The following is a 27,564-nucleotide window of genomic DNA, read 5'->3' as shown; positions in this document are numbered from 1 at the left end:
TCAAGTCTTTAGTCACTAAGTATGATATGAAAACTAGCTTTGGAGCAATTACTTACTTTAGACCCCAGTTAAGATTTAAAAATAAAACTTGATACTCCCAGCAACCAACCAAGAATGACAAGCAATAAATATAATCCAAACAAAAGCAAAATGATCAAACTTCAAATAAATTCTCCCCTCAACAATTTTCAACATTTACATCAAACAACTTCTAACACAGGATATGAATTAAACAGGTTCTTTATTTTAAAACAAAACAAAAAGAATACTATATAAAGTTAAAATTTCTTGGGGCACCTGGTGGCTCAGTGGGTTATATGTTAGACTCCTGGTTTCAGCTGGGTCATGATTTCATGGGTAGTGGGATTGAGCCCCACCTCGGATTCCAAGCTCAGCAGGGAGTCTGCTTGAAGATTCTCTCCCTCAGACCTTCCCCTCATCCATATGCACATGTGCACATGCTCTCTCTCTCTCAAACAAATCTTTAAAAAAAAAGTTAAAATGTCTTCAAACTCAGAATTAACTGAACATGTGGGTCATCCTCCTCATAGATGCTCCATGATCCCAGAACAAACAGCAAGGACAGCTCAAAGATCACTGTCATGGTCTCTAAAGATTAATTCAGGGGCGCCTGGGTGGCACAGTCGTTAAGCGTCTGCCTTCGGCTCAGGGCGCCATTCCGGCATTCTGGGATCGAGCCCCACATCAGGCTTCTCCGCTAGGAGCCTGCTTCCTCCTCTCCCACTCCCCCTGCTTGTGTTCCCTCTCTCGCTGGCTGTCTCTCTCTGTCAAATAAATTAATTAAAAAAAAAAAACTTTAAAGATTAATTCAAATCACAAGGTAAGAAGTTATCAACCTGTACCTAATTCTCTCAAGACAGTCTTCCAAGAAAAGCAAACCATAAATACTCATTCTACACAGAGGGGTATACCTCCACTTGAGGGCTCAGTTCTAACCATGTGTACCCTGTGGTTCTGACAGAGAATTCTGCCCTCTTCAGATAATGCTAGATCACGAAGCTAGACCTCGACTCTGTCCTGAAATGATTTTCCATGATAGCACTGACCCACTCACCACTTCCAGCAAGTGCTCAGTAATTATATACCTTCACCTTTATGAAATGACCCCTTTACTGCCCAGATCTTAGATACTATTAGACTCTTCTGGTCAAACTGGGCTTTTGGGCCTCATCTAGTTTTTGCCAATCAAGAGTCATGTGAAGGGGCGCCTGGGTGGCTCAATCAGTTAAGCACCCAACTCGTGGTTTTGGCTCAGGTCATGATCTCATGAGTCATGACATCAAACCCCACGTCAGGCTCCATGTTCAGAGGGGAGTCTGCTTGGATTCTCTCCCCCTGCCCCTCTCCCCACTCACTCACACTCTCTCTAAAATGAATAAATAAATCTTCAAAAAAAAAAAAAAAGTTATGTGAGGTGGGGGTGCCCAGGCGGCTCAGTCGATTGGGGTCTATGACTCTTGGTATAGGCTTGGGTCATGAAATCGAGCCCCACACTGGGCTCCATGCTCAGCAGGGAGTCTGCTTGAGATTCTCCCCCTCCCTCTCTCCCTCCTCTGAGGCCCTCCCTCAGACTCTCTCTCTAATAATAATAAAATCTTTTTTAAAAAAAAAGTCATGTGAAGTGTTCATATGAGTCTATTAAACTTGACAGAGGTCACTAAAATTCCATCACACTTGAGCAGCCTTCATAGCATTTCTACTGTAAAACAGGTATAAAACAAAAAAAACTTCATCAAGGCACAGTGTCTGGTACACAGTAGGCACTGACAAATGGTAACCTTATATTATAATCATCATTATTATGGTCCCATGGGGGTGATATGCAAACAGACCCACCTCAGTAACCACCATGTTATTACCAGCGTTCTTATTATATACGCATGCAAATTCCAGTTGTATGTTGTCATCTCTAGAGGCAAAAAACATTCACTAGACAGGCTGGTAATAGCATGGTATTTTATGAGACTATCAGAAAAACAGGTAAATAATTATCCCTTTATAATTGCTATAGGCAAGCGACTATTTATGTCAGTGGTTCTCAACAGGTGACAACTTTGCAGGATATTTAGCAATGTGTCACAACTGAACTGTCACAACCTAAGGGTGAAACTGGTAACTAGTGAATAGAGGTCAGGGATGCTATGCTGCTAACCATGCTGCAATGCATAGGACGGGCTCCACAACAAAGAATTATCCAGCCCGAAATGTCAACAGGGTCAAGGGTGGAAGACACACTAGTTTATAGTTCTGACTTTATCATCCAAAAATAATGGATGAGAACCACCGCAACCAATTCAATCCACTTAAAATAAAACCAGGAGATAGCCTCATCAAAACAAAGAAAGCTGGGTCACCTGGGTGGCTCAGTTGGTTAAGCATCCAACTCTTGATTCTGGCTCAGGTCATGATCCCAGAGTCCTGGGATCAAGTCCCCCATCAGGCTCCGTGCTCAGCGGGGAGCCTGCTTCTCCTTCTGCCTGCCACTCCCCCTGCTTGTGCTCTCTGACAAATAAATAAAATCTTAAAAAATACATATATACAAAATATATAAAGAAATTATGTAACACCAAAAAAACCAAATAATCAATTTAAAAATGGGCAGAGAGGCTAAACAGACATTTTTCCAAAGGAGACATACAGATGAAAAGATTCTCAACATTACTAACCATCAAGGAAATGAAAATCAAAACCACAATGAGGGGGGTGCCTGGGTGGCTCAGTCGGTTAAGCATCTGACTTTGGCTCAGGTCATTATTCCAGAGTCCCAGGATAGAGCCCAATATTGGGCTCCCTGCTCAGTGGAGAGCCTGCTTCTCCCACACTCGAGCTCTCTCTCTCTCAAATAAATAAAATCTTAAAAAAAAAAAAAAAAAAAAAAACAACCACAATGGGGGCACCTGGGTGGCACAGTCAGTTAAACACTGGCTCTTGATTTCAGCTCAAGTCATGATCTCAGGGTTGTGAGATCAAGCCCTGCTTGGACTCTGTGCTCAGCAGGGAGTCTGCTGGAGATTCTCTTTCTTCCTCTGCCCCTCCCCTACCGTCGCTCCCTCTCTAAATTAAAAATTAAAAAACCCACAAAGAGACAGCACCTCACATCTGTCAGAATGGCTAGAATCAAAAAGAATTAAGTGTTGGTGAGGATGTAGAGAAAAAGGAACCCTCATGCACTGTTTTTAGGAATGTAAATTGGTGCAGCCACTGTGGAAAACAGAATGGAAGTTTCCTCAAAAAATTAAACATAGAAATACCATATGATCCAGTAATTCCACTACTGGTTAGTTACCCAAAGAGAATAAAAAGATATACACGCCCACCCCACACCAAAAAAGATATAATCACTCCCATGTTCACTGCAGCATTATTTACAATAATCAAGTTACGGAAACAATCAAAATGTCCACTGATAAATGAATGGATAAAGAAGAGGTGGTGTGCGTGTGTGTGTGTGTGTGTGTGTGTGTGTGTGTGTGTGTGTGTAATAATGGACTATTACTCAACCATAAAAAAGAATGAGATTTTGCCATTTGCAACAACATGGATGGACCCAGAAGGTATTATGCTAAGTAAAAATAAGTCAGAGAAAGACAAATTCCATATGATTTCATTTATATGTGGGATCTAAAAACAAACAGCAGAAACAGACCCATAAATACAGAGAACTGATGACTGCCAGAGGGGAGGCATGTCGGGGGATGGGTAAAATGGGTGAAGGAGACCGGGAGATATAGACTTCCACCTATGAAATGAACAAGTCACGGAGATGAAAGGTACAGCACAGGGAATATAGTCAATGGTATAGCGCTGTGTTGTATGGTGACAGATGGTAGCTACGCTTGTGGTTAACTTAGCACTAGGTATAGACTTGTCCAATCACTATGTCGTATAACGGAAACTAATGTTAACATTGTGTGTAAACTATACTTAAAAAAATAGATGTGAGGGGCGCCTGGGTGGCTCAGTCGTTAAGCGTCTGCCTTCAGCTCAGGTCACAATCCCAGGGTCCTGGGATCGAGCCCCGCATCGGGCTCCCTGCTTGGCGGGAAGCCTGATTCTCCCTCTCACACTCCCCTTGCTGTGTTCCCTCTCTCACGGTCTCTGTCAAACAAATAAAATCTTTTTTAAAAAAAAACTAAAAAAAATAGATGTGAATAATCAAATGTTAAATTATGCTTATTATACTCTGTTTCAAAGTCTATAAAAATATCGATAATAAATTAAAAAACTTTACCTCAAACATTTAAAAAATGTAGAATATACAGCAAATAACTTTCACAGGACAAGGTTTCACTGACGTGAAATGCTTCATTTCTTTATAAGGCCAGGAGTAAGCTACTGCTTTACTCTAGAGCTGACTAAATCTAAAGATTTTTAATTCTACAAAAGTAACTATCAGGATATTTAAATGCACTCAATTCCATACTGCTTTAAGACAAATAAACATTTGCTTTACTTATCTGATCATCTGTCTTCCCCACTAGAAGAATGGGGATTTTTGTCTCTGTTGTTTACTGTTATATCCACAGCACTTAAGTTAATGCTGACACATACTAGTTGTACAATAATTTTTACTTCTGATTTATAATTCATTAAAAATAGAAAAGCATTAAGTAGATCTTGGGGCGCCTGAGTGGCTCAGTCAGTTTGGCCTCTGCCTTCAGCTCAGATCATGATCCCAGGGATCTGGGATCAGGCCCTGCACGGAGCTCCCTGATAAATGGGGAGCCTGCTTCTCCCTCCCCCTCTGCTGCTCCCCCTCCTTGTGTGCGCTCTCTCTCAAATAAATAAATAAAATCTTTAAAAATAAATAAATAAATAAATAAATAGCAAATAAATAAATAAATAAAAGTAGATCTTGTGACACCAACCTGCAAACCTGGTATTAACCTCACAACTTTACTATTTAAGCTATCTTTCGTATCTATCTTTAACTCACAAGGACCAAACTTCCTCAATTAAAAATCCATTCCTGGGGCGCCTGGGTGGCTCAGTCGTTAAGCGTCTGCCTTTGGCTCAGGGCGTGATCCCGGAGTTCTGGGATCGAGCCCCATATCGGACTCCTCCACTGGGAGCCTGCTTCTTCCTCTCCCACTCCCCCTGCTTGTGTTCCCTCTCTCGCTGGCTGTCTCTCTGTCAAATAAATAAATAAAATCTTTAAAAAAAAAAATCCATTCCTAATAAAACATGAATAAAATGAAAACTAATGCTAATAGTAACAGAACTAATCACAGTGGGATTTCCAAAGTGTTAAATAAAAACTATTTTCTGTGAAAACAAAAACAACACTAGAATCCAGTGGAAATGAGCCTTTGTAATGTAGAGCTCTTTTCCACCACACTGTCCTGTTCCTTATGTCCGATCCCTTTTCAAACCACCTTAGTTCCTATGAATTACTCAGAAACACAAGAAATCTTTCAAACACACTCCTACCTCTAATTTCTTTATAAGAAAACACACACAAATACTATTTACTAGCTACACTGACAAACTGTGAGCAAAAACTAAATCGAGTTTATGACTAGGGCTCCCCCTACTTTCAGGAGCCCATGTCTCTGGACAAATTCATCCAACAAACGCTAAACTCCTACTATGTGCCAGACACTGTGCTAGGTGCCAGCGATACCATTATGGGGGATCCTTGCTCCTTCGGAGGTCCTGGCTCCAAATATAACTCTAGAGATCCTAAAATAGCCTGTAGAGTTGGGCAAAGAATCACCATGTTAACTGAGCTGAAACCCATTCTCCCTACTAGACCCTGGGAGCATTCCTAAAAAAATCCAGACCTTTTTTTCTTAGCTGCTGGTGTTAACAGCACAGAGAAAAATGGCAGAACTTAAACTAGAAGGATCCCTTCTTCAAATGAGGAAACTGAGGCCCAGAGTTTTAAGGATCACTTACCTTTTTTAATTCTTTTTAAGCAACTACCCTTTTAAATCAAGACCTATCTTGAACAAATCTTTATTTTTCCAATGCTACCCTCTTCACCTGTATCTTCACATCCACTTTCTCCAGGCCTTCCCTTAGGCATTATTCTCCTCTACTAGCTTCTTCCTCTTGGCCACCAGTACCAGTTTCCCTATTTCTCCTACCACACTTCTGCTCAACCCTGCTCTTTCCAGCTACTACCTAATTTCTCCAATTCAATACCAACATTTTTTTTAAAGTCACTCTGTAGGGCCCCATAAAACTTGGCTTCTATTCTTTCCCCTTTATTTGTAGGTTACCAGTGAAATGGTCTTTGGTCTTTTCCCAAGGCCCCCAGTCTGCTTAAAACCTCTCTGGATGGGGGCACCTAGGTGGCTCAGTCAGTTGGGCATCTGCCTTCAGCTCGGGTCATGATCTTCAGGTTCTGGGATTGAGCCCCAAGTCAGGCCCCCTGCCCAGTGAGGAGTCTGCTTCTCCCTCTCCCTTTCCTCCCCACCCCACCCCCATCCCACTCCTGCTCTCTCTGGCTATTTCTCTCTCAAATAAAATCTTTTTTTTTTAAGATTTTATTTATTTATGAGAGAGAGAGAGTACAAGCCAGGGGAGCAGAAGGCAGAGGGAGAAAGCAGACTCCCTGCTGAGCAAGAATGATGAAGGACTTGATCCCAGGAGCCTGGGATCATGACCTGAGCCGAAGGCACATGCTTAACTGACTGAGCCACCGAGGCGTCCCATAAATAAATAAAATCTTGAACAAAAAAACAAAACAAACCTCTCTGGCTGGACACTTCTAACCATTCTGCTTCTGATATCATCTTATGCCTCTCTAACCCTCAACGTCTCCAACTCTGTTTCCTCATCCCTAAATGTCAGCATTCCTCAGGGTGTAACTTGGGCCCTCTGTATCTCTATACAGATATTTCCCATATACCCACCCATCTCAGTGTCTTCAACCGTCATCTCTACACACAGCTATCTGATGTAGGAAATCAGCTCAGACCTTCTTATCAAGGTCCAGCCATATTTCAAATGCTTCAAACCCATTCACTATTCAGAAATAACTCCAGACTCAGTATCACCAGCTCACCATATACCATGCTTATCCCTTCCAAAACCTCCTTGTTCTGACTTCCCCATCTCTACTACAGATGCCAAGCTACCTCTAAGGAGGTGAATAATATAATGACCAACCCCTGAGGTTCTTAACTGAGTCCATCTGGATTCCTTCTGGCTAAGCCACTCACTAGTGTATCCTTGAGCAAGTTAACCTCTTTGAACCTCAATCTCATCTGAAAAAAAGAAAAGAACCACAATACCTCTCTCACAGAATTACTGTGGCCATCAAACAACATATGGGAAGCTCCAAATATAAGGCAAAACACACAACAGGCATTCAATAAATATGAGCTACCGTATTTATTTAAATTTATTTAAAAAATAAATTGTTTATGGTTCACATTAACAGCAACATCAAGAGCCTCATAGCTGAGTCTACTTAGCCTTCACTGCAGCTTAGTCTTGTTCTAGGCTCTGGACCCATTTCCTACCCTTAAACAGTGGAAATTTTAGACACTCCTGTTCAGGACTCATCAACCAGGTTCTGATCTTTCAGATGAATTCTTTCCTTAACTACAATCTGCAGGCTGGATCACCATTTTGGTTCTGGGTATTTAAGGACTGCTCAGTCTTGTTCACTGCCCTGAGGGACCCTGAGTCACCTATCTTCCTGATGGTTAACATCTAGCTACAAGATGGTTAACAGTGCCTACAAGACTGCCCCACCACTGCACCTGACCAACCTGTTCTCTTGGCACGCCTTTAGAACACCAGCCCCCCACCAGCCAGGACCAACATCTCACCTAACTGAACTTTCTCCCACTGCCTGGAGGTGATCTCCCCACAACAGCCTTCCCTACCTTGGTGGCGGCCTTCCTAGCCAAGGCTCATCGGCACTAATCAAGAAGTCACTCAGGACCAAGACCTTAGGCCTCTGGGATTCCTCCATCTCCCCCCATATTGAATCAAAGCTGCTGAAATCTTTCACACACACCCTCTGCAGATACTCTCCTTTCCTTGTTATATGCACTTCTTCTTTATCCTTTGTCTCCGCCTGCATTTCAACTGTGCTTCCAAAAAACAGCCAGATTTATCAAAAACACACTGTTTTCATATGTGACTGTACTGCTCAAAAGGTATCAGAGACTCTCCACTTCCTTTAGGATAAAATACTGTCCCTTGACTATATTGCGAATTGTCCTATTTCTGAGCTTTTGCTAACACTATTCCTTCTAAAATATCCTCTCTTCCCCTTCTCTGTTCACCCAAAGTTTTTATTTCCTTCAAAGACATTTGCTCAAACCCTATGCTCTCTGTGAAGCCCTCCCTGATATCTATGGTAGAAGAGCACTCCGAGCAGAGGGAAAGAAGTGAGAATAATCTAAGACTGAGTCCAGTAAATACACCAGTGTGACTAGAATGGGGCGAGAGTGATTACTTTGGAAACAAGATCAGAAAGGTGATGAGAGGCCACGTCCCACAGGGCGTTCCTGGCTATTATAAAGATTTTGTCTTTAAGTTGAGCAAAATGGGGATCAACCACAGGTTTTAAGCATTCACTGGTGAAGATACAGGACTTGGATTTCAAAAAGACGATGCTACCTGTGGTGACAAGAACAAGCTATACAGAGCGAGGCAGGTGCAGAAGCAAGGAAACTGATTAAGAGGCTACTACAGCATCTGGGTAAAAGAGTGTGATTAGAACCAGGGTGGTGGCAGGCAGAGTGGTCTGAAACTGGATGTATATGCTGATCGATGAGGGATATGAAAACAAGAAAGGAGTTAAGGACGACTCCAAGTTTTTAGCCTAAACAAGTGGAAGAATAGAGATGTTATTCACTGAGATGGGGGAGAAGATGGTGGGAGGAGCAGGTTTTGAACGGGGTAAGTTTAAGATATATATTGGTCATCCAAGGAAAATGATGAGTAGGAAGTTTATTACCTAAATCTGAAATTCAGGGGAGAGAGATACATTTGGGAACTACTGGAATACAGATCAGGTGGGTTTCACAAAACATTAGTGATGATAATTGCTCTGTAATTGCTCTGCCTCATACGGTAGCCATGAGCCACATGTGACGTGAAATGCAGCTAGGGTGACTGAAAAACTGAATTGTTAATTTTCATTAATTTACATTTAAATAAGCACATGTGCCTCATGGCTACATAGTGGACAAAGCATATATAAATAATATTTAAAGCAATGTGATTGAGGGGCATCTGGGTGGCACAGTCGTTAAGCGTCTGCCTTCAGCTCAGGGTATGATCCCAGCGTTCTGGGATCGGGCCCCGCATCAGGCTCCTCTGCTGGGAGCCTGCTTCTTCCTCTCCCACTCCCCATGCTTGTGTTCCCTCTCTCACTTGCTGTCTCTCTCTCTGTCAAATAAATAAATAAAATCTTTAAAAAAAAAAAAAAAGCAATGTGATTGAACGAGAACCCTAATCGAGTGTATGCAGAGAAGATTCCAAAGATTGGGTATTGGGACATGCCAACAACATGGGTTACTCGTGACAGGAGGAAAAAAAAAAATGAAACAACCCAAATCTCCATCAACAACAGAACAGAAAAATAATTCGTGGCATTTCACATAAACCTGCCATTCAGCAGTGAACGCATATATCTATGTGAATCTCAAAACAAGCTTAAATGAAAAAAAAGTAACTCAGAGAAGAAAATTTTCTACGAAGATCAAAAGCAGAAAAAACTAAAAAGTATACTGTTTAAGAATATATTCACTTTGGCTTTTTCTCCTCTTCACCACCATCCTGCTGTGTGTGGCTGACTGTTCCTCACCATGTCTTTTCACAAGACTTTCAGAATCGTGATTCCTGGCCAAGAAACAAAAGCAGAATCATCCCACTTCCCAGTGAATTCTGATGAAAATTGGTAATAAACTCAGGTACAACTTCGAGAGGAGGCACGGAAGAAGAACCAAGCTGGGTCTGTAAGGCATCACACACCATGAGAAGACACACCTAACTGGCACACATCTTTAAGCTGCATGAAGATCATGTGTTCCTATCCTATCACTCTTGTAAACATCCCTCCTACCAGGCCAACAGATATGTTTTATCAGGGAAATGATATTTCTGTTATTATGCCTCTACACTGGTAAGTTGGTTCAGTAATAAATGTGAGAACTTTCAGCTTAAAAAATATATATATAATCACTTCATCAAGAAACAAGAAAAGTCTCAAACACACAACCTTACACCTAAAGGAGCTGGAAAACAGCAAATAAAGCCTAAATCCAGCAGGACAAGAGAAATAATAAAGATTAGAGCAGAAATCAATGACATAGAAATCATAAAAACAAGGGCACCTGGGTGGCACAGCGGTTAAGCGTCTGCCTTCGGCTCAGGGCGTGATACCAGCGGTATGGGATCGAGCCCCACATCAGGCTCTTCCGCTATGAGCCTGCTTCTTCCTCTCCCACTCCCCCTGCTTGTGTTCCCTCCCTCTCTCGCTGGCTGTCTCTATCTCTGTAGAATAAATAAATAAAATCTTTAAAAAAAAAAGAAATCATAAAAACAGTAAAACAGATCAATGAAACTAGGAACTGGTTCTTTGAAAGAATTACTAAGATTGATAAACCCCTAGCCGGACTTATCAAAAAGAAAAGAGAAAGGACCCAAATAAATAAAACCATGAATGAAAGAGAAGACATCACAACTAACACTGAAGAAATACAATTATATGAGAATATTATGAGCAATTATATGTCAACAAACTAGGCAATCTGGAAGAAATGGATAAATTCCTAGAAACATATCAATGACCAAAACTGAACCAGGAAGAAATAGAAAACCTGAACAGACCCATAACCAGCAAAGAAATTGAATCAGTAACAGAAATCTCCCAACAAACAAGAGTCCAGGGCCCGAAGGCTTCCTAGGGGATTCTACTAAACATTTAAAGAAGAATTAATACCTATTCTTCTGAAATTGTTCCAAAAAATAGAAATAGAAGGAAAACTTGCAAGCTCATTCTATGAAGCCAGCATTACCTTGATTCCAAAACCAGACAAAGACGTCACTAAAAAGGAGAATTAGAGAGAAATATCCCTGATGAACATGGATGCAAAAATTCTCACCAAGATCCCAGCTAATAGGATCCAACAATACATTAAAGGATTATTCACCACAACCAAGTGGGACTTATTCCTGGGCTGCAAGGTTGGTTTGACAACTGCAAATCAATCAATGTGATATAGCACATTAATAAAAGAAAGGATACGAACCATATGATCCTCTCAATAGATGCAGAAAAAGCATTTGACAAAATACAGCATTGTTTCTTGATAAAAACTCTCTGCCATGCAGGGATAGAGGGAACAGACCTCAATATCATAAAAGCCACATATGAAAGACCTGCAGCGAATATCATCCTCAAAAAGGAAAAACAGAGCTTCTCCCTGAAGGTCAGGAACATGACAAGGATGTCCACTCTCACTACTGTTGTTCAACATAGTACTATAAGTCCTAGCCTCGGCAACCAGACAACAAAAAGAAATAAAAGGCATCCAAATCGGCAAAGAAGAAGTCAAACTTCCACTATTTGCAGACAACATGATACTCTATGTAGAAAACCTGAAAGACTCCACCAAAAAATTGCTAGACCTGATACAGGAATTCAGCCAAGTCTAAGGATATAAAATCAATGCACAGAAGTCAGTTGCATTTCTATACACTAACACTGAAGCAGAAGAAAGAGAAATCATGGAATCGATCCCATTTACAATTGTACCAAAAATCATAGGACACCTAGGTATAAACCTAACCAAAGAGATAAAGGATCTGGACCCTTAAACCTATAGAAAACTTATGAAAGAAATGGCGGAAGACACAAAGAAATGGGAAAACATCCTATGCTCATGGATTGGAAGAACAAATATCGTTAAAATGTCGATGCTACCCAAAGCAATCAACACATTCAATGCAATCCCTATCAAAATAATATCAGCATTTTTCACAGAACTGGAAAAATAATCCTAAAACCAGAAATGGACCCTCAACTCTACAGTCAACTCATTTTCGACAAAGCAGGAAAGAATATCCAATGGAAAACAGGCAGTTTCTTCAATAAATGGTGTTGGGAAAACTGGACAGCCACATGCAGAAGAATCAAACTGGACCCCTTTCTTACACCATACAGAAAAATAAATTCAAAATGGATGAAAGACCTAAATGTGAGACAGGAAACCATCAAAATCCTAGAGAATAACACAGGCAGCAACCTCTATGACCTCGGTGCAGCAACTTCTTGCTAGACATGGCAAAGGGAAACAAAAACAAAAATGAAGTACTGGGACGTCATCAGGATAAAAAGCTTCTGCACGGCAAAGGAAACACTCAACAATACTAAAAGGCAACCTATGGAATGGGAGAAGATATTTGCAAATGACTTATTACGTAAAGGGCTAGCATCCAGAATCTATAAAGAACTTATCAAACTCAACACCCCAAAAATGAAAAATCCAGTCAAGAAATGGGCAGAAGACATGAGCAGACATTTCTCCAAAGACGACATACAAATTGTGAACAGAGACATGAAAAAATGCTCAACATCACTTGGCATCAGGGAAATACAAACCAAAACCACAATGAGATACCCCCTCACACAAGTCAGAATGGCTAAAATGAACAATTCAGGAAACAACAGATGTTGGTGAGGATGCAGAGAAACCCTTTTGCACTGTTGGTGGGAAGGCAAGCTGGTGCAGCCACTGTGGAAAACAGTATGGAGGTTCCTCAAAAAGTTAAAAGTAGAACTACCCTACAATCCAACAATTGCACTACTAGGTATTCATCCACAGGATACAAACATACTGATTCCAAGGGGCACATGCATCCCAATGTTTATAGCAGCAATGTCCACGATAGCCAAAATATGGAAAGAGCCCAGAAGTCCAACAACAGAAGAATGGATAAAGAAGATGTGGCATATATATACACAATGGAATATTACTCAGCCATCAAAAAGAATGAAATCTTGTCACTTGCAACAACATGGATAGAACTAGAAGGTATTATGCTAAGAAAAATAAGTCAGAGAAAGACAAATACCATTTGATTTCACTCATATGTACCATTTAAGAAACAAAACAGATGAACATAAGGGAAGGGAAAGAAAATTAAAATTAGATGAGAATAGAGAGGGAGGCAAATCATAAGCGACTTTTAACTCTAGGAAACAAACTGAGGTTACTGGAGGGGAGGTGGGTGGGGGGATGGGGTAACTGGGTGATAGACATTAAGGAGGGCTCTTGATGTAATGAGCACTGGGTATTATATGCAACTGATGAATCACTAAATTCTACCCCTGATACTAATAATACAGTATATGTTAACTAAATTGAATTTAAATTAAAAATTTAAAAATAAATAAAATAAAAACACTTTTATTTTCAGGAAAGAAAAAAAAGAATATATTCAGATTGATAAAGTATAAAGAAAATCAAGGCATTACTATCCAAATACAGGATAACACCACTTCTCTGTGGTGAACACAGAGAGCTTCAAAGTTACCCGAAATGTTCTATTTCCGGGGCACCTGGGTGGCTCAGTTGTTTAAGTGTTTTGTTTTGTTTTGTTTTTAAAGATTTTATTTATTTATTTGACAGAGAGAGACAGCCAGCGAGAGAGGGAACACAAGCAGGGGGAGTAGGAGAGGAAGAAGCAGGCTCCCAGCAGAGGAGCCTGATGCAGGGCTCGATCCCATAATGCCAGGATCACGCCCTGAGCCGAAGGCAGACGCTTAACGACTAAGCCACCCAGGTGCCCCTAAGTGTCTGAATCTTGACCTCAGCTTAGGTCTTTACCTCAGGGTTGTGAGTTCAAGCCCCCCTACTTAAAAATAAAAAATAAAAAAAGCGAAATGTTCTATTTCCTAAACTGGGTGTTTGTTTTTCTTCTTTATCCCATATACTCTGCCATGTATGATATTTAGAGTAAAAAAAATATGAAGTAGTATATGGTTAAATGTCAAATGGATGTTTCCAAATCCCGAATAAATCTTTGTTTAGAAAAAGGAAACACAACTGTGTGACCCAAATAAGGTCTAAAAAAGAATGACAGATTTAGTCATAAAAGCAAAGACAGAGGGCATTTGAGAACTGGGAATGAACAGCTCAGATACAAGAGACAGGAAATGGGTGGGTATGACTAGAGAAGAGGAAAGTTAGTTAGAAAAGTTAGGCCAGGGCCAGCTTATGAGATGCTTAAATGCTGGGTCAAGAAGTTTGGACTTGATCTTTAAATAGTGCAGAACCATTGGTGGTTTCTAAGCAAGACAATGGCACGGGGAAAGTGGTATATTAGAATTAACCAGATGATAAGGATCAAGTAGTAGGGAGACAAGAGTCTGGAAAAATCAGTTACAGAGATGTATGTACCACTAATGTTTACTGCAGCATTGTTTCCAATAGCCAAGATATGGAAGCAACCCAAATGTCCATCCACAGACGAATGGATAAAGAAGATACATGAATATACAGACAATGGAATATTACTCAGCCATAAAAAATGAAATCTTGCCATAAGCAATAAAAGATGGATCTAGAGAGTATAATGCTAAGTGAAATAAGTCAATAAGAATAAGAAAGACAAATACCATATGATTTTACTCATGTGTGGAATTTAAGAAAAAAACAAAGGAAAAAAAAAGAGACAAATAAAAAACAGACTCTTAAATATACAGAACTGGTGGTTGCCAGAGGGGAGGACGGAGGAGAATGGGTGAAATAGGTGAAGGGGATTAAGAGTACATTTATCACCATGAGCACTGAGTAATGTATAGAATTGTTAAATCGGGGGCGCCTGGGTGGCACATGGGGCGCCTGGGTGGCACAGCGGTTAAGCGTCTGCCTTCAGCTCAGGGCGTGATCCCGGCGGTATGGGATCGAGCCCCACATCAGGCTCTTCCACTATGAGCCTGCTTCTTCCTCTCCCACTCCCCCTGCTTGTGTTCCCTCTCTCACTGGCTGTCTCTATATCTGTCGAATAAATAAATAAAATCTTTAAAAAAAAAAAAAGAATTGTTAAATCGCTATATTGTACACTTGAAACTAATATAACACTATATGTTAATTACACTGGAGTTAAAATATACATACACACACACAAACAGAACATGTAGATGTGAGATGTCAGGGAAGATAATCATAGCCTAAACTAGGAGGATAATGGAAGATTAAGTTCACTTCAAGAAACTTTAGGATGAAAGACTCAAGAGTCTGGTCTTCAGAATAGGGCAAGAAAAAGAGATGCAAAGATTACTCCAATTTTGAAGTTAAACTGAGAAAATGATTAACACCAATATTTGCAAAACTAGGGAAATCAACAGAGAAAACTGGTTCTGAAAACAGACCATTCATTAATTCATGCAATAAACATGTCAGGCAGAGTGTGATACCTTCCCCTCAGGGAGCAGCTTGTGGGTCCCACCTTCTTTTTTTTAAAACAGTTACACATTTTTAATTGGCAGAGAGAAACTATATAGTTCTTTGCGTGGAATAAAAGCTTTTATAGCTTTTAATGCTACAACAATTTCTAAGTCCCACTTTTAAAAGAAAGAGTACTATAATAAAAATATTGAGCTGCTTTTCAAAATAAATTAAAAGAGGCAACAACACAAAAGTGGAGCTGTTTGGTAAAAGATCATAAGTACGAAGTGGATCTACTATTTGACTGAAAGCTCCTTGAGGACAGAATTTATCACTGACTCTTTGCATCCCCCCCAGTGCTGAGCGCACAACAGTGAGTGAGCACTACAAAACAGATATTCAAATGATGGCTAAAGGAACACACAGAGAAGAGTGAGGGCTGACTCAAGAAAAACCATGTAGAAATGGCCTACCCAAGCCTCCATCCAGCATATCTAGAGGATCTACCCCTGTGAAAGTGTGTCAGCCCTGTCACCCTGATTGAAAGGTAGGCTGATTACCAGGGTACCTCTTTAGGAGATCTAAAATACTAATAGAAAAACAGAAAGGAGGGGTGCCTGGGTGGCTCAGTCATTAAGCATCTGCCTTCGGCTCAGGTCACAATTCCAGGGTCCTGGGATCGAGCCCCGCATCCGGCTCCCTGCTCAGCAGGAAGCCTGCTTCTCCCACTCCCACTCCGCCTGCTTGTGTTCCCTCTCTCGCTGTCTCTCTCTGTCAAATAAATAAATAAAATGTAAAAATCTTTAAAAAAAAAAAAAAGAAAGAAAGAAAAGAAAAAGAAAAACAGAAAGGAAATCAATTCTTACGAAAACATATTGAAATTCTGCTCCCCACACTACTCCCTGGTATTATCCCCAACCCTAACCTTAAAGGCAGAAAAGCAGAATGTAATTTTTTACTGTGTATGGTTTGGGCTAATGCTAATTAAAGATACTCAAGGGCATCCTTTCCTTTTGGACCATTAAAAGATATTCTTCTGGTTAAACGTAATTTAAAAGCCTGGGGGCATCTGGCTGGCTTAGTCAGCAGAGCATGTGACTCTTAATTCTAGGGTCAGTAGTTCAAGCCCTATGGGGGGCACAGAGCTTGCTTACATGCATACATATATACATACATACATACATATATAAATAGTGATTGTACCATTAAAAAAAAAAGTAATTTAAAAGCCTGGATCTTAATAGTCCATTTGACATATCACTATTACCTACACCCACAGAACAGAAAAATGCAAAGTAGAGCTGCCTGCAAAGTGAGAGGACCAATGCACAGGTGTTTCAAGTAGTTGCCAGGGACTGGGCTATTACTTCTAGGTTCCCCCAACAGTACAGATAATTACACACAGTCCCAACTTACTCAATATGGCTAAATAGAGGACAATGAAGCTGTGAATAAATCTTATAGGAATGCTTTAAGACCATCTCTTTCTCAAAAGTTAGAACAGGAATGAATGCCTCAACACTGGCAAAGGCAGTATTACAGTTAAAAGCTCAGGCTCTGGCTCCAGATAGACATGGGTTAAATCCCAACTCTCCCAATAAATAGCCCTGTAACCACCTCTGTTACTACATCTCCTACTTTGGGACGCCTGGGTAGCTCAGCCGGTTCAGCACCTGCCTTCGGCTCAGGGTCATGATCCCAGGGTCCTGGGATCAAGTCCCGCGTCAGTCTCCCTGCTCAGTGGGGAGCCTGCTTCTCCCTCTCCCTGCAGCTCCCCCCACTCATTCTCACTCTCTCTGATAAATAAATAAAATCTTTAAAAAAAAAAAATTACATCTCCCTACTTTGTACAGGATTACCTTCCTTAAGATTTAAATATGGGTACTTTCGGATGGTAGCTTTCCTTCCTATAACTATACCCTGATCCCTTTGATTGGACCTGTATTTTCCTTAATAGCCTCAATCACTAATTTTTTTTTTTTAAGATTTTATTTTATTTATGTGACAGAGACAGCCAGCGAGAGAGGGAACACAGCAGGGGGAATGGGAGAGGAAGAAGCAGGCTCCCAGCGGAGGAGCCCGATGTGGGGCTCGATCCCACAACGCCGGAATCACGCCCTGAGCCAAAGGCAGGCGCTTAACGACTGTGCCACCCAGGTGCCCCATCAATCACTAATTTTTAATGTAGAGTTTTCTAGATAGTCAATCTCATTATCTTTGAATCTTCTTAATTTCCTTTGAGAACAACCTTAACTTGAAGTTCTGGCAGTTCAACAACCCATGCACTGAACTTCATCAGTGAAAGTGAAGACCAATGGGAAAAAAGCACAGAGAAAACTGGATTGTAGATAGAACATACAAACCTCTTTGTTGTATAAAATTGGTGCTTTCTTGAAAATCCCAAATTCTGGGACACTTGGCTGGCTCAGTCAGTAGAGCATTTGACTGTTGACATCAAGGCTGTGAGTCTGAGCTCCACAATGGGTGTAGAGATTACTTTAAAATAAAATATTTAATAAAAATAACATAAAATAAAATTCCAAATTCTGTACACTGGAGACAATATGGAGCTAAGCACAGCCTATTAGCAACAAACGAAGTACAAAAAAAATTCTGATCTGAAGGAGGCCCACAGAGGTACCCTGCCTATGCTCAGCACACCCACTTCTTTATCTAAACTCAGGGATCTTTATCCACGTTGTTGTGGATTTTGCATAGAGTGGGAAAGAGGGAAAACAAGTTCTACAGATTTTCTCCTTTGCATTTGGCCTTTTTAGCACCATTACTACTACCATCCTAGTTCAGTCAGGAAAGACTAAGTCCCAACCAATTTCTCTGCTTCAGATCTCTCCACTCCCTTACAACCTGTTAGCCACCAAACTAATTTCCTAAATTACCAGTTTCATTAGATCACTCCCCACCTCAAAAACTCTCAACAGCTCCCAAGACTATTGCACTGGAAAAGCCCAACTAACATTCAAAGCCCAGGCTAGCATTATCCTACTTTTATAATACAAGATTTGTTTCCTCCTAACTCCCCCACAGAAATTCTCTAAGGCTCCAACTAGACTAATCTGCTCACTGTCCAGCCCCGACCACTGGATTACAACCACCACTGTCACCCTCCCACCCACTTTCTGCTTTTCCTTCAAAGGCCAGCCCAGACCTCCTCCTCTGTCTCTGCGCTAAATTGTGCACCCAAAGCACGCACTGCCCATACTGCCTATCTTCTGACCCTAGTCAAACACATCCTTTTTTGCTGGCTATACTCTCTTGGCATCTTAATCAGCTCAAACGAAGTCAAAGTTCCTTGGAAGACAGACCACATACTTACACAGAGGGTCTATCACAGTGCAATGCACTTTTCAGGTTCTAGATATTATTAAAACCAGAGGAGGGGTTCAAATGATACGTCTAAGTATGCATAGCAAGACCATACTGCCCCTCTTTGCCAATTCCTCTCTATTCACAGTAAAGGGCATCAAGCGTTCACTACAAGGCTATGTATTTCCAGTATACACTGAGCAGCGAAGTGGAGAGAGCACGCCACCGGATGGCAAAAAAAAAAAAAAAAATCCCGCGTCCCCATCCTGGTTTTTGCCACAAGCCCTGCAACTGGGAAATCACACAATCTCTCTGGGCCTCGGTTGTCTCAGGTGTAAAACAAGGGAGCTGCTTTGATGGTTCCCAAGCTATCTTTTGGCTCCCGAATTTCCCCGGACAGGAAACCCAACACTCGTCTACTCACTAAGGCGCAGGCAGGCAAACTTTTACGGTTCCCAAAGCAGGCATTTCCATATAGTAGTGGAAACTCCGTCCCCATGGAAAAAACGCAGGGCTGAGAGGAGGGTGAGAAGCGGTCTCCCTAGACTCGGATTCCTTTACCCCATGGCCAGGGGCAGTCGGACTCGGGTTTGCGGCCCCTCACGGGCAGACTCCCAGGAGACTGGCACCGCACGGCTCCCGGGAGCCGGCGGGGTCACTCCGTCAGCGCTCGCGCCCCCCGCACTGTGACACACGCCCCGTGACCCCGGGTCACAGTCCCCGTCCGCCCTCACCGGCCCGAGGGGCGCCCTCCTCTCCCGGCAAGGCCCCGCGCTCCCTCCCGGCCGGCCGCCCTTCCGGGCCCCGGGGCGGCCTCTGGGCGGGCGTCCGGGCCCCAGGCCGGCGGGACTGGAGGCGTGAGGGGCGGCGGCGGCGGCTTTAAGTGCTGAATCACCACTTTGCAACCCGAGCTCCAAACCACCGTGACCCGCGGGCCCCGAGGGCCCGGGCGCTCCGCTCCGCTTACCCACAGAAGCGCTCCGGGGACAGCAGGCGGGAGCCGAGAACCGAGCGGAAGGTGCTGGGCCGCGCGAAGTGCAGCAGCCACGCTAGCCGGTACCGCATACCCCAGCGCAGCCGCCGGGAGCACCGCGGACGCTTCCTTCTTGCGCCGGGAGCCGGCCCTGCCCACTGCGCATGCTCACTCCACCGCGCCGCGCCGCCTCCCGGGAGCCGCTGAGCGGCCAGCGCTCCGGGTTTTGCCTGGAACCCGATAGGGCGGGGGAGGCGGGCGTCCCGGGCCCGAGCCTGCGAGCCGGACGGAGTCGGCCCCGGGAGCGGCGGGAGCCCGGCAACCGGGCTTTCCCAGGCTGGGGGTTACCGGCTGGGTCACACGGGGCGCACATGGGAGGGCGGCGAGGTGTACCTGGCTAAGTGTGTGTAGGGGGCAGAGTGTCACGAATACTGTGAGAGCACAAGGGGCCATGTTTGCGGAGGCGCCCCCATTGGCAGTCGCTCTGGGCGGCGCAGGTGTTGGAACGAAGTCCGAGGACTAGGCGGCCTCACAGAGTACGATTCTGTGGTGGGCGCGCGGCCCGCGGGCTCCCTCTAGAGCGCCCCGGAGGGAGTTAGATCAGGGGGACCACGAGAGGTAGGCGAGGACCCTGGGGAAAGTTAGCAGCCCCTCACAAAGCAAGGGGGAGATGGGACTCGCCACAGCGAAAAAAGGCTTCCGTGGACTTTCAAATCTAGAGTAGAAATTCCTACTATGTACTATGGCCGTACTAAAACTGCACCACACACATATATAGTACTTCTACTATTTGTTTTCTTATTATAACACAAGACTTCTTTTCCCTGATGGCTTTATGGTGTTGTGCATCCAAGAACAACCTAATAGTTGTTATGCATCTGACTTTCGATTACATTTCCAGTTTATGGGGGTCTTTAGGGCAAAGTGCAATTAGGGATAGTGACTCCCTAAGTTGAGTACCTTTAGGTTTCCGTTGTGGCGGACCTAAGGCTGCAGTCGTGAACAATGCTTTGAATTCCATTATTGCTTCAAATAGGAATTCAGGAGGAGGTTCCCTTAATCAAATGGATGCTTCATTTAAGAGCTACAGGGATTTTTTTTAAATGCAGTTTCAGCTAAAGGCAAACATTGGATTGATGGAAACTGAGGTACCAGAGATGTGGAAGCACTCCTAGTGCAACGTAGGGTAAAATTCCACAGTATCACATATAGCCTCAACCCACCTGTATAGTGTCCTGTAGCTGCCGCAACAAATTATCACAAATTAGTGGCTAAGAACAACAGAAATTTATTCTCTCACAGTCTGGAAGCCAGAAGTCCAAAATCAAGGTGTTATCAGGGCTGCACTCCCTAAAGAGGGTCTTAGGGGGAGAATCCATTCTTTGCTACTTGCAGCTTCTTGTGGATGCCAGTTTCCTTGGCTTATGGCCACATCTCTGCCTCCATCTTCACATTGCTTTCTCCTCTGTGTGTCTTTTCTTCTGTCTTTTTCAAGAACATTTGTCATTGGATTTAGGGAACAATCACATAATCCAGGATTATCACATCTCATCCTTAAATGGATTGCATCTGTAAAGATACTTTTTCCAAATAATGTAACACAGGTTCCTGGAATTAGGACATGGATACATATTTTGGGGGCCACCACTCAACTCAGTACCCCCACCTTTCCAGCTTTTACCCCCACCCCCTACTAACTGCAATTAACAGAGCTGTCACAGCTAGTTAATGCTTATAACAATACTAACTTGTCAGATCTCTAGCAACTTTCAAGCCCAGTAGAAATAGCATTGTCTTTGCAAAACTTTCTCTCACTTCCATTCCTCACATACCTTATTGGAAGTAACCACTCTCTGATCTGAGCTGCTAGAGTAGTTCGCCTCTCTCCAAAGGCACTTATTTGAATTTTAATCTTCCATGCTTGTAAGAAGCAGATTAGGAATGATGTCTTAGACATTTTTGTATCTCATCTGGCAGCAAGCGCACAGTGCTTAGTTAACACTTGTCAACTACATGTTTGCTGAATCTGATTAAGCCTTTAGATGTAACTACCATTCATAGGAAATACAGGGCATTGGCGTGTTAAACCACACCATAAGGATACAACCAGCAAAATTTAGAATGTTTGGAACACTACAGGAAAAGTGACTTGAATTACAAAATAAAGAGAGGAAGGAGAAACCTATACATTAAAGGGGACTTAGAATTGACAAGTTATGACAAGCTGTTCATAAAATTTTATATGAAAATGCAAAGTGTTGGGAAGACCCAAGCCAGTCTGGAAGAAGAATCTGGAACACTTATAGTACCAAGTATTAAGAGTTACTATTAAGCTATAGTAATTGAGATAATATGATAATGGCATGAGGACAGACAGATAGGCCATGGAAAACTATTTGGTAATATCTATTAAATCTGCATATATGCATATGCTATGACCTAGCAATTCAACTTCTAGCTATATAGCCAACAGAAATGTAAACATGCATCCACAAAAATATGTGTACTAGAATGTTCACAGCAGCACAATCAATAATAGTCCCAGACTGGAAACGATCCAAAGCCCATCAACAGTAAAATGCACAGGAAAAATGAATTGGGGAATATTCACACAATGGAATATGTTCAGCAATTAAAATGAACAAACAAAAACTACACTTAAAAATATGGACAAATCTCACAAACCTGGTGAAAGAAGCCAGACCCAAAAGAGTATTTACTATGTAAGTCCATTTATGTAAAGTTGAAAATCAGGCAAAACTAATCTACAGTACAGTATTAAAAGTCAGATTAGTAGTTAGAAAGAATAAAGGGAGTTTCTGGGGTATGTTTTAAGTGGGTGTATTCAGTTTTTGAAAATAAATTGAGCTGTACACTTATGATTTATTTACTTTTCTGTTTGGAGCACTTCAGTAACACCTTCAAAAGATAGTATTTAAAAATGCAAAACAGGGGACATCTGGCTAGCTCAGTTGCTAGAGCACATGCCTCTGGATCTCAGGGGTCACGAGTTCAAGCCCCACATTGGGCGTGGAGACTACTTAAAATAAAATTTAAAAAATTTAAAAAATGGAAAACAAAAAAATACATTAACCAAATTATATGTTTAGTTTTTATTTGAATCCTAATTTGAGCAAACCTATTATGAAAAAGAAGCATTGAGGAGACAATCAGAAAAGTGAGACTAGTGAGTAGAAATCTGATGATATTAAATAATCATGTTACTTCTGATGGTGTGTTAATGGCTGTGGATTTTTCTTTTTAGAGTTCTTTGAGATATATACTGAAATAATGCAATGCCTGGGATTCAATTTAGATAATTCAGTGGAGGATGAGGGAAGAGGGGAAAATATAGATAAAACAATATTATTGGCCATGAACTGACGATTATTGAAGCTGGATAATGAATGCTGGGGTGGGGGGGTATTATACTATTCTCTTTATTTTTTTGTATGTTTGAAGTTTTCCATGATGAAAAGTTTTATGGGGTGGCTGGTTGGCTCAGTCCATAGAGCATGTGGCTCTTAATCTCAAGCCCCACATCGGGTATGGAGTCTACTTAAAAAAATAAGTTTTATAATGTATGGTAGTTTTAAATACAGTACTATGGTAATAAAATACCTAAAAGCAACATGAATTTTTAAAGATGTTTATATATAAGTGATTTATTAATTATAAATTTGTTCTTTAAGACTTTTTCTAAATGACTTACTTGCTAGTCCTTGAAGGTAAGTTTGAGTCGCTTTATGGACAGTAATATTGAAATATTAATGTAAAAAATCTATGATTTTTTATTTATCCACTCAACAAATATGGGCCCACCCCTTGCTTTATATGTTGAGGATACACCAGAGAAAAGAGCAACCACATTTCTATTCTTGTGGGGTTTACATTATAGCGAGAGAAAGAAACAAGTAAACTAATAATTATATAAAACAATTATATAATATAATTAAAATCATATTAGGGTGGGGCACCTAGGTGGTGCAGTAGGTTAAGTCTCTGACTCTTGGTTTTGGCTCAGGTCATGATATCGGGGTCCTGGGATCAAGCCTGTGATGGGCTCCCCACTCATCATGGAGTCCACTTGAGATTCTCTCTCCCTCTCTCTCTATCCCTCCTGCTCATGCACTCCCTCTCTCTCTCAAATAATTAAATAAATAAACCTTTAAAATAACAACAACAATAATAATAATAATAATAATAATAATAATAATAATGTAACCAAGGTGGGTTTTTTTCCTGCTGTCTAGCTTCACCCAAGTAACAGTTCTGGGACTTTGCCTCCATCATCACTAGTGCCCATCGGTGGGGGAGGTGGCAAGTTCTCACCAGCTGTATTAAGAGGGCTTATTCATGGGGCGCCTAGGTGGCTCAGTCATTAAGCGTCTGCCTTCGGCTCAGGTTATAATCCCAGGGTCCTGGAATTGAGCCCGCGTCGGGCTCCCTGCTCAGCGGGAAGCCTGCTTCTTCCTCTCCCACTCTCCCTGCTGGTATTCCCTCTCTCGCTGTATCTCTCTCTGTCAAATGAATAAAATCTTAAAAAAAAAAAAAAAAAGAGGGCTCATTCATGTCCTGGGCTGTTGACAACAGGAGTGTAGACCTGGGACCATTTAGGTGGGAGATGAGCAAAAACTTAGGGCATAGTGTTCAGTGTTTGGGCTGCATAGGCAGCTGTCAATGGAGAGCCAGCTTCTGTGGCCCTTCTCATGGGTTAAACTCCCCGCACCGGAACCTCTCCTAGGATTTCCCCTCTCTCTCTCTCTCTCTCTCTCTCTCTCTCTCTCTCTCCAGTTTCTATTCTCCATCAGCTTCTTCCTAAATCCCTTTTGTCCCATCTAACGTTCCAGCCAGGAGTTTCTCAACTCGAGTTTGCAGGTTGTGGAGGGGCAGTCATCTGCTTCTCCTTATGTCATTGTCTTACTTAGGGCTCTTCTCAGGGCTTTCCCTTAAAAGCCTATTTTGAAAGTTGCAAACACTGAATATCCCCTTCTCTCTTTGCTTTCCTGCTGTAAGAATCCTAGTTCTCCTGGACATCTTTGCTCTCTAGGAAAGGGTTCTGAGGAATGGCAAAGAACGAAAAACCTGAAGGGTAAAATTTCAACATCTTTTGCTATGTGGAGAAAGAAAGAAATTGAATTTCATGAAAGAGTTCTGGGGGCTACTTCAGATAGAGTGGTTGGGGAAGGGAGCCTTTCCTCTGAGGAAGTGACCTTTACGTTGTAACTTGAAAGGTAAGAGGGAGCCAGTTATAGGATCAGGTAAGGGAAAGACTCCAGACAGTGGAAGAATATCAGTTGCAATGGTTTGGGAGAGGAGAGAGTCTGGCATAATCTGGGATCTACCAGAAGGCCAGAGAACTGGAAACCTCTTCTTTCCTGTTCTCTCACAGCTAAACTTTCCTACTGAGATTCTACTATTAGGACACTGCAGCAACCCCAATTTGGATTTGGGGAACTCTATAAATAAGCATTTTGGGATTTTTTTTTTAATAGGCTTATGAACAGTTCATGAACTGTGTTTTTTCCCTCAGTTTATAAGGACATGCCGACATACTGTTTGTTCTCTTTGGCATGCATACCGACAGAACCTAACACAATTCTGGCAACTATGGAAAAAGATAGCTAAAGTCAAGTACTCCTCAACGGTTTACCAAAGATTTGCATTGATGTTGCTCAAGAGCCTTAAAAGATCATACAAATAAAAATATTTATGAACAATTTTCAAGGGCTTGGAAGAATGCTTATGTTAAATAAAAATTCAGGGTGCAAAACTACATATTTAATGATGATCTCAATTATTAAAAATATAAAGAGAGATAATTGGGAAGAAGTACATCAAAATATTAATAGTGGTAATCACTAGGTGGTGGAAAGCTATTATATACATAGGAATTCCAGAAAGGGAGAACAGAGAAAACAAGTCGAAATGTTCGACTAATAATTTATTTATTTATTTTAAGATTTTATTTATTTGAGAGAGAGCATGAGATAAGAGAGGTGTGGAGGGACAAGCAGACTTCCTGCCGAGCAAGGAGCCCGACTTGGGGCCTGATTCCCAGACCTAGAGGTCATGACCTAAACCAAAGTCAGACACTTAACTGGCTGAGCCACCCGGGTGCCCTCAATGAAAAACTTAAAAACATTTCCCACAACTGAAGGAAATGAGTCGCCAGACTGAAAGTATTCACCAAATGCTCATCCCAATAGGTGAAAATAGGCAAGGCATGTCATTACAGAATTTCAGAACACTCGAGGGAAAGAGCAGATTGCTTAAGTTCCAGAGAGGAAAAAAAAAAAAAAAAAAGAGGCCACATACAAATGATTTGGAATGGCTTTGGACTTCTCAGCAGTAGCAGAAACTAGAAAACACTGTCTTAAAATTTCGGGGCAAAAATGCCCTTGCCCTAATGGTGGCACCAAGGCAGCAGGGCTCCCAGATCTTCAGGAACTAGTTGCAGTTGTACAAATAGGCATCTCAGAAGTAACTTGTATAAATCAAAGCCTGGAAGGCTCTCCACACATGTTTTTCTCTGTGTGGAACTCCTGGACCTCTTCATATCCCAGAGTGCGAATGTGGGAGGGATTTGCAATAGTAATCAAGACTGACGTTTCCAGGTGGAAGAAGAACTCAGGGTCATTTTTTTTTTCAGGGTCATATTTAATATGGGAAGTTTCTTATACAAATCACCCATGTTTGTGATTGTAAAATCATATCTGCTGTAATAATTATAAGGGTAAATTTTAAAGACATATAGTTGCAGTGATAATCATGGGCATAAACTAATATCTTTGAAGATAAAAATGCTAATGAGTTGGTGGGTTATATAAAACACTCATTTCTCCAGATTACTAGTAATTTCCAAAAGGTTTCAAATAGAAAGTCCAAGACAGTAGCAAACATTTGTCATCCTTCAATTATTCAGAAAGGCCCACTTACTTGATTGGAAGGAAATGCAGGGAGAACAAAACACAAATTTATATTTCAGTGAAGTGCAGCTCTGTGCTAAGATAGTAGGATGCCTATTAAAAATGCTTTTCTTTGTTGTCAAGGTAAGAATAAAGCCCTGTGAAATGATTAGAATCTTTTTTCCAAGGGATTAAAGGCTTTATTTTTATTTTAAAAATATACAATTTTATTTTTAAGTTATCTCTACACCCAACATGGGGCTCAGACTCATAACCCCAAGACCAAGAGTCATACTCCACAGGCTGAGCCAGCCAGGCACCATAGCTTTATGTATGTATTTGTTTGTTTGTTTGTTTGTTTGTTTGTTTGTTTTTGAGCAGCTTTAGATTAACCGAAAAGAAGAGTGGAGGGTATACAGATATGCCATAGATTCCTGATCCCACACATGCATAGCCTCCCCCATTATCAATATTCACCCACCATCAATTTATTACAGTGGATGAACCCACGTTGACACATCATTATCATCCAAAGTCCTTAGTTTACATTAGGGGTCACTCTTGGTATCGTATGTTCCTTTTCTTTTTTTCAAGATTTATTTATTTACTTATTTGGGGGGAGGGGCAGAGGAAGAGGGAGAGAGAGAATCTCAAGCAAACTCCCTGCTGAGGGAAGAGCCTGATGGGGGGCTCCAGTATTGTACATTCTATGGGTTTGGACAAACGTATAATCACATACATCCACCGTTATAGTATATTGCATAGCATTTTCACTGCCCTGAACATCCTCCACGCTAGGGGTGCATGAGTGGCTCAGTCAGTTAAGCGGCTGACTCTTGACTTGGGCTCAGAGTTGTGAGATTGAGCCCCACATTGGGCTCTGCACTGGGTGTGATGCCTGCTTAAGATTCTCTTTCCCTCTCTCTGTGCCCCTCTCCCCACACTTGCTCTTGCTCTCTCTCTCAAAAAAAAA

At 41.8% G+C, this 27,564-nt stretch overlaps 1 protein-coding gene across 3 annotated transcripts in view; it reads right to left on the bottom strand.

Moving 5' to 3' along the window:
- The window catches only part of IDE (insulin degrading enzyme), a 109,790-nt gene extending 89,935 nt beyond the window's left edge, over positions 1-19,855 (bottom strand). For 2 of the 3 annotated variants that reach the window (XM_045809885.2, XM_045809886.2), the window contains exon 1: positions 19,678-19,855. In XM_045809885.2, the coding sequence (XP_045665841.1) occupies positions 19,678-19,775 (98 nt within the window). In that variant the 5' untranslated portion in view covers positions 19,776-19,855. Of the gene's footprint in view, positions 1-19,134; positions 19,365-19,677 lie in introns of those variants that run through there. The other variant, XM_087862904.1, reaches the window with a different exon arrangement.
- Positions 19,856-27,564: the final 7,709 nt, after the last annotated feature.

This window comes from Ursus americanus, chromosome 6 (assembly GCF_024610735.1).
Source record: "Ursus americanus isolate L20-20 chromosome 6, mUrsAme1.1.p, whole genome shotgun sequence".
Classification (NCBI taxonomy): domain Eukaryota; kingdom Metazoa; phylum Chordata; class Mammalia; order Carnivora; family Ursidae; genus Ursus; species Ursus americanus.
Note: the sequence above shows the minus strand (reverse complement) of the source record. Positions and strands in the feature narration are given on the sequence as shown.